Here is a 7,857-nt window from a genome sequence, read left to right on the forward strand (position 1 = left end):
TGCATACACATACGTACTCATTCATGTTGTTAACTGCCTCTTTAATATCATAGTCTGAGAGCATGCAGACTTTTTACACATGTGGAGCAAGTGTGTGTGTGTCTTGTGGTTGCTGAGGTGGAACAACAGCTACCCCTGGTGGCCAGAAGGATTAACTGTGGCTGCCTGCTGTATGCATAACACCAAGATCATTTTATCATTCAGTTAAATAAATGTGTTCATATTATATTATTTTATACTTTCAGAAAACAAAAGGGAGTATTTTTTAGAAACATTCCTTTACCAAAGCAAAAAAACAAAAAGAACAAATAAACAATGAAATTACTTCAAATTCTTTGATGCCTATTTTTACATTTAACTAGTCAATCACTACGCTAACCCCAACGGACTCTGTTTTATCGTTTAGCTAAAAGTATGAAGAGATTTACTTAAAGTTGTCTGATATTATATATGTCAGATGATGAAGTCATCAAAATGACACTGTTTAGAACAGGAGTGGGCATCTCCAGGCCTCGAGGGCCGGTGTCCTGCAAGTTTTAGATATCACCCTTGGTCAGCACCAGAGATGGGCAGTAATGCGTTACTTGTAATGCGTTACTGTAATCCGATTACTTTTTTCGAGTAACGAGTAAAGTAAGGGATTACTATTGCAAAAACGGTAATTAGATTACCGTTACATTCCCCTAGGCACGCTGCGTTACTGCGTTACTAAAACCGTGATTTTTTGCGAGAATGTCTCATGACAGTGACATAAGCGAGTGCGACGTTAGTGACAGCAGCTGTGTGCAGATCAACAGTGGATCATATATCGAGTACGGAGAGAGTATGAGCGTGCAGCGTTTAAAGCGTGGAAGTACTGACCTTACTTTGAGTTTGATTCCATAAAAAGTGACAAAAACATTAGTGTCCGCTGTGCGTGGGAAGAAAACTTCTTTTTACAGCGAAAAAAACCCCCTAAACTTCCAAGCAAGCACCGAGTAGCTACGACGTAATGGGAAACTCACAGAGAAACTCACGGATTCTTCCACTGACCGCGGCACACCTGCACCAGGGTAAACCTCCGCCTGCCTCACTCCTGCTTTACAGGTGAAAATAGAGCAACAGGACCGCTGAGTCTTTGACTTTATTTATTTTCTGCTGTGTTTTACTTGAAATTTGAAAGACTGAGTGTAAACACAAAAAATATTTTATTTAGTAACGGGATTACTTTTTTGGGCAAATAATCAGTAATTAGTTACTGATTACTTTTTTCAAGTAACTTGACCAACACTGGTCAGCACACATGAAGCACACGATTAGTTCGTTACCAAGTCTCTGGAGTTCAGGAAATGTTGAGGAGGTAAATTAGCCATTTGAATCAGCTGTGTTGGCTCAAGGACACATCTAAAACCTGCAGGACACCGGCCCTCGAGGCCTGGAGTTGCCCACCCCTGGTTTAGAAGAATCAAAGACTGATGGTCACACCAGTGTTATGTAACTTGGTTCCCTAAAATCTTTTCCTACATTTCCTTACGTGATATTTTGTTTGGTGTAATTAGGTTGGTGTGTTTCAGTACCGGCTTTTGTTAGCTTTTTGTCACGGTTTTGTACAGAAAAATACCAAAATACAAGAAACTGAAAATGCTGGGTCAAAATGAGCCACAACTGTGACACTTTTATAACGAGCGCCATAAAATTTTAGCTTCATACTCAAAGTAAATTCATTAAAGTTGTGAAAGCCATTCCCCCTGCAATGATTCCGATGGCTAAAGCCAGTTTAACATGTTCTTCCTCTATAATTCGTGAATTTAAAGGAAAGGCATGCAATAATACATTTTTAAGGACAATTCTAACCAAACAACTTTTTCCTTCTCAATTAAAAAGAAAATATTTGTTTAAAGATTATAACTCGAGGTTTTTGACTGAGTATCTTTCTTTTCCAATTCCACCTAAAGCAAAAGAAAATCACTTTAAAATCTTAAATGCCATATATCCATCCAATGACTATCTTCACAAGAAATTCAATATAGATACGAACGCATGCACTTTTTGCAATACTGATATTGAGACTACAGAGCACCTTTTTTATTCATGTGAAAGTTCCAGATCTTTTGGGGATGATTTTCAGTACTGGTTAACCTCTAAAAATACTGCCCTTCTCTAACCTTTCAAGAAATTATATTTGGCCTACAAACAGAAAATAAAAAAAAATAGAATTTGGGATTAACAACTTATTTATAGTTGCAAAATTTTTCATTCACAAATGTCGCTTCTTGAAAATTATTCCGATTTTTTCTGGTATTTAATAATGTAGTAATAATAATAATGGATTGGATTTATATAGTGCTTTTCAAGGCACCCAAAGCGCTTTACAATACCACTATTCATTCACTCTCACATTCATACACTGGTGGAGGCAGCTACGGTTGTAGCCACAACCTGACAGAAGCGAGGCTGCCATATCACGCCATTGGCCCCTCTGGCCAACACCAGTAGGGTAAAGTGTCTTGCCCAAGGACACAACGACCAGGACAGAGAGCCCGGGGATCGAACCAGCGACCTTCCGGTTACAGATACGCTTCCCAACCCCCTGAGCCACGGTCGCCACGTAGTCCTCCTATCCGGTTGTTCAGTGATGACGCGACGAATCCTACTTCCGGGTCTAAAGTAGTCTGCGTTTAATATGGCTTTTGTGTTGTTAACATGTTTAATGTTATGTATTTTCTTCTATTTGATCTCAAAAAGCTCCTAAAACAGTCAGCGACCACTGTTGACCTCCCTCGGCTTTTATTACCACTAATCATTTATTTAAGCTCAGTTTTTAAAACCTTACGATGTAACTACAGCCCAGCCCATGCAGCAGTATATGAATGACTAACCTCGTATTGTGGATGGATTATCTCAGTTGTTCTCCTGGCTGAAGTTTGGTCCTTTTACAGCATCCTGCCATGCGATTACATTTGTTCCTGACCACCGAGAACACTCACATTAACTTTTATCGAGTGGAAAAAAAGTTAGCTTGTTTATATTATGCTAACATAGCTGTGTCGCTAGCGGTCACGTAGCACATCATTATATACCAGCTAGCCCAACTTCAGTAACCCTACAAACGTCACTGCTGTTTAGTTTTCTGTCTTCATTTATGCTGGAAGTGATAACAGAGCTGTACGTTTTAATTTGTTTCCAAAACCCCGCAGTCAGGACATGCTATATTGTATTTAGATAGAAGCTAGCGAGCTAACTCCCTGCTAACTTCTAACTCCGTTAAATGTCATAAATTCCGTTTTCATGGATGCCTGGATGTTAAACTCAATTGTTACACCTGGTAGAGCAGAACGCTGATCATTTTATTAAAGATGAAAGACTTTAGACAGTTTTTCAACTCTCAGTAATGCCATAGTGATCGTTTGATATATGGACCTGCAGCGGAGTTTAGGCTCAGACACGGCTAGTGACGTCAGACTGAACAACCGAAGGCTTCATTAGACAAGTGTAACTTAAATAAAGGTAATTTTTGATGCAGCTTTTCAACTGATGTAGCTAGACTGTGTGTGCGTACTTTTGTTTTTTACTTTTTTACTTTTATATGTAAGGTCACTTAATGTACTTGTGTGTTGCTTTATGTTATCTCTGACCTATACTGTTCTTTTGTTCTTTGTTCGATGGCTGCTTTGTTCTTAACCACCTGTACTTGTACACATCTTTTTGACTTGTAAGATATGCGCTGTAATTGTTAGTTTGTACAATTAAAAAAAAAACATCAACGAAAACTAAACACAGGTTTATGTGGCTTAGGATGACGTCACTGGCGCTCATTTATTTTGAAAACAAACTTTCTAAAAAAAAAAAAAAGAACAAATAAATAAACCAGTTGGCGTGTACTCTTTAACGAGGACCAGAAAAAAACGTTGTGCAGGTTTTAGAAATGAGCTCTTCAACATAAAACCAAATGATAACAGAGGTGTATCATATTTACAAAGAAACTAACACAAAATATAATGTAGCTGAAACTGCCGTTATATTCTCAAATTCGCTGTTTTATCATATGTACCTGATAATCTGTGTAAACCACACATATTTGGAACAGACTTTTATTTTCACTTGACTACAACCTTTTGATCATTTACAGGCAAACTGCCTGAGAAAATGGCTCGTTTGTCTCATTTTCAGTCAGGCGTTTTCAGGCGGTTACTAGCTGTCAAAGGTGGGGTCCTTACGGTCCTTCCTTCCTTCCTTGAGCCGCTCCATCAGCCGCCTGACAGAAAACGACAACCGGAGGTAAAAAATCCAGATTAGCCCGAAATCCTCCAAAAGCCGAGCGGGTCTTTCGAGTTATGATGGGCGGAAGGACGAGTGCCATAGCGGCGGGTGTATGCGGAGCTCTGTTTGTCGGTTACTGTATTTATTTCGACAGGAAACGACGGAATGACCCGAACTTCAAGAACAGGCTACGAGAACGTGAGTGTTGACCTCCTCGCTGCTCTTTTTCTCACCTTCGCCGGGTTCGCTGGTTCGGACACCGGGCGGTTTCGTTCGGTCCAGTTAGCTTGTCCAGAGGCTGTGGAGGAGCGCTACAATCAATTCAGTAAATTAAGCAAAGCATAGCTGGGACTTCATTCATGTTCTCACATCGTTAGGTTAATGGGTTTGTAGCTGACAAGCCACGATGTGACAGTAATCACATTCTTTGCGCCCTCCCTGGATCCTGAGCTCTTCCATCCTCTAAAAGGATCTGTAGAAATAACTGGTGACATGATTTGTAAAGGGGAGCATACGATTAGTGGCTGTGCTTCAAAACAAACCATTATTTTGGTGTTGCCTAACCCTATTTCGAGGCACAAAATAAAAGGCTTTTATATGGCTGTACACACATAAATATACTGAATATACCAGTGCCGGTCTAAAGTGTGCTACCTCAAACTTGAGCCGCTGGGCAGCTTATGGAGGCTGGATTCAGAGAACCTCAGTTGTCTCCAAGGCCACATTACCAGGTAGTATTTATATACGTCCAGGTGCTCATCCAGATTTGTCCTGCCAGCAAAACTCCAAACACTGTGAGAGAAAGGCTTTACTATCCTGTGATGTGACCTGCAGCACACACTCATTCACAAAGCTATTTCCATTTCAAGTAATTACACAACAAACATATTTAGCATGATGTCTTGTTAGCTGGGCTTCCAGCCTGCTGGAGATTATCGTGTTATTCCAGGAAGACTGGGCCTTGTTCCAGTTAGTTAATCCAAACATGAGGAAGCTCCAGGTTTTCACGTACATGGTAACAGACTCTGTGAGCAAAACCACAGCTCTGAGTTTCTTTCCGACTCCTCTGCTGCTCCTGGACCAGCTGACTGACACTGATGTTTGCTCGTTCATAGAGTTTCTTACAAACAACGACCCAGCTTGTATGTTTGCCATTTTGTGTTCTCACACAAGCGCAGAAGAGAGACGGCAGTTACACCACAGATTGGTAACATGCGCAGAAAAAGATCTGTATTGTGTATTTGTAGCTTTGTAACTCTGACTCTATCCACAGTAATGCTGCCTGACTTGTGTGAGCATCATATTCTGTCTATGGTAACGACACAGTGGACCAAGCTGATTAAAATAACTCTGTCCTGCGTGGTTTTTGAGAGAAATATGACCCACGCTGGCACACATTCATATTCCTCAGTCCTCTGGGTTATAATCAAGGCTTTACTGTTTATTTACCCGTTGCCATGGTGCACTCAGGTGTTCTGGGGGACACTAAAAGTTTGAAATTGGAGTTTGTTAAATTTGCTTCAGGGAATACGGCCGAAGCAGCAAACTGTGTATAAACAGAAATAAACACATTCCAGTTTTTGTATTGCAGGCAGTTTGTAATTGTTACCAGTCACCTGAACATGGTCAGCTGGACGACAAGGTGACAAATAATCACTGGCCTACAAAAATCAGGCCTAAATTTCCAGTAAATAGTTGATTTGAGGGAGCAGAAGCTGAACTTGGAGCTAGTTTAGCTTTAAGCCTATTTCTGTGTCTGTCTTATACTCGTAACTTTGTGAGTGTAGCAGCTACTGTCTAAGACTACTTTCTTGTTAAAACCAAGATGGACATGTTTTGAGGGCTGGAGCAACATGAGCAGTTTGTCCTGTTCTTGTCACAGGGAGAAGAAAGCAGAAGGCTGCCAAAGAGAGGGCAGGCCTGGCAAAGGTGAGCAGTCTCTACACGCCTGCACCTTTACATGTGCACACGCGTGCACGGAGCTGACCGTGTTTCTGTATTAAAGCTGACACCCACCACATTAAAGGACAACTTCAAACGAAAGCACTGATACTGACTCTGCTGTACAACTGCAAGCTACTTCACACAAACGTGACAGAAATCAGCTGTGACTGCTTACTGTGACTGTTGTGCAGCTTCCAGATCTGAAGGATGCTGAAGCCGTGCAGAAGTTCTTCCTGGAGGAAATCCAGTTGGGAGAGGAGCTGCTGGCTCAGGGTAATTTACTCTTTATTGAAACTCGTACCACTGAACTGGTCAAACGGTTTACTGCAGTACAGCCAGTGGTGACCTTGCTGCGGCGCTAAAATGGCTCCTTCCCTGCTGTTGGGACACCCAGTATGGGTACAGACGCCTGCATGTGGAGCTTATAAGCTTTTGTTTCCTTTTGCTTTGACTACAGGAGACTACGAGAAAGGTGTGGATCACCTGACCAACGCCATCGCTGTGTGTGGTCAGCCTCAGCAGCTACTACAGGTGCTGCAGCAGACTCTGCCTCCACCCGTCTTCCAGATGCTGCTCACCAAGCTGCCCAGTATCAGCCAGGTTTGTGAATTGCTCTAGGATCAGTTATTATGACAGCATGCAGGACATGGAGTCGAGCAGTTTTAACTCTGGAGTCTTTGAATCATCTCTAAAGTGTTCATCAGTCATGCACACGTCAAACCATAAAGCCGAGGACCTTTGTTTCCTGTCTTGCAGCGTATCGTGAGCGCACAGAGTCTGAGTGAGGATGATATAGAATGAGAGCCCAGAAGAAGCCACCCCTGCTCCCCGTTTGTTCAACACGACCTGCCCACACCTCGGCCTCCTGTCACTTTCACCCCATCCAGCCTCCCTAAAGGGGTTCAGTTTCTCTTCCTTTGTCCATTGAAAGGTTTTCTTTTTGAACTTGTATTACCCGTTTTGGGGTATTAGGATATCTAAATCATGAGGCCACAAAAAAATGTAGAGAAATGCAATCCGGCCTGTCCCCGCTCCCAAATCCTCATGTATGTAATAACCAACTGGGCTGGATTCAAAGATGAATCCGCTCCTTCCTCCAAGGTGGTGCAACACACATCTGACAGGATTATGTACAAGGTTTACGCTGCCTGATGTGGTTGTACCTGCCGTCTCCATGACAACGTCAGTAGTATAAACCAGAATGTGCTCGGATGAGTATTTATTGTTTTGTTACGTCTCGTCTGTCTTTCCATTCTAGACTTGGAAACGCTTTTTAGAGTGACGATATGTTTTGTTCTGTTTGAAGAGGACAGCCCTCTTTAGCAAGAATAAACCATCTGAACAAACCGCAGCTGTGTTGAGTGTTCAGTCCTGGTCACCCTGGCACTGCGCCTCAGAACAGTTTGAGGTCTTTATTAAACCGAGCAGCTGAACCTCTGTGCCAAAGCGCCCTGAGTGCTGGAGGTGCAGCTACTCTGTTCTAATGGTCCTCATCTACAGGCTGGTGGAGGTACAGGGAGGAGAGCAGGAGGCTGCTATGAACTGTGGCACGTTAGCAACAGTGACACGAGAGAACGATGCTGCACAGCAACCAACACACTGGTGGTGAGAAATGTCTCTGCTTTCTTTTGGAGAGAGGACGCCACCGGGCTCTGTGACAGAGGTCAGAGGTCA

General features: G+C 42.4%; 1 protein-coding gene across 1 annotated transcript; it reads left to right on the forward strand.

Moving 5' to 3' along the window:
• The first annotated feature begins 4,162 nt into the window (after window positions 1-4,162).
• tomm20b (translocase of outer mitochondrial membrane 20b) lies at window positions 4,163-7,530 on the forward strand. Its single transcript, XM_026172156.2, has 5 exons — window positions 4,163-4,437; window positions 6,122-6,168; window positions 6,375-6,456; window positions 6,641-6,783; window positions 6,940-7,530. The coding sequence occupies exons 1-5, from the start codon at window positions 4,314-4,316 to the stop codon at window positions 6,982-6,984; spliced, it is 441 nt and encodes a 146-aa protein (XP_026027941.1). The 5' UTR covers window positions 4,163-4,313; the 3' UTR covers window positions 6,985-7,530.
• The last annotated feature ends 327 nt before the right edge of the window (window positions 7,531-7,857 follow it).

Source organism: Astatotilapia calliptera, chromosome 6 (genome assembly GCF_964374335.1).
Source record: "Astatotilapia calliptera chromosome 6, fAstCal68.1, whole genome shotgun sequence".
Lineage (NCBI taxonomy): Eukaryota > Metazoa > Chordata > Actinopteri > Cichliformes > Cichlidae > Astatotilapia > Astatotilapia calliptera.

Excerpts from the sequence above, each read along its gene's own strand:
- tomm20b (XM_026172156.2), top strand. The coding sequence starts at position 4,314 with ATGATGGGCGGAAGGACGAGTGCCATAGCGGCGGGTGTATGCGGAGCT. Across the intron at positions 4,438-6,121 it reads CAAGAACAGGCTACGAGAAC|GGAGAAGAAAGCAGAAGGCT; the intron begins GTGAGTGTTGAC and ends TTCTTGTCACAG. Across the intron at positions 6,169-6,374 it reads AGAGGGCAGGCCTGGCAAAG|CTTCCAGATCTGAAGGATGC; the intron begins GTGAGCAGTCTC and ends ACTGTTGTGCAG.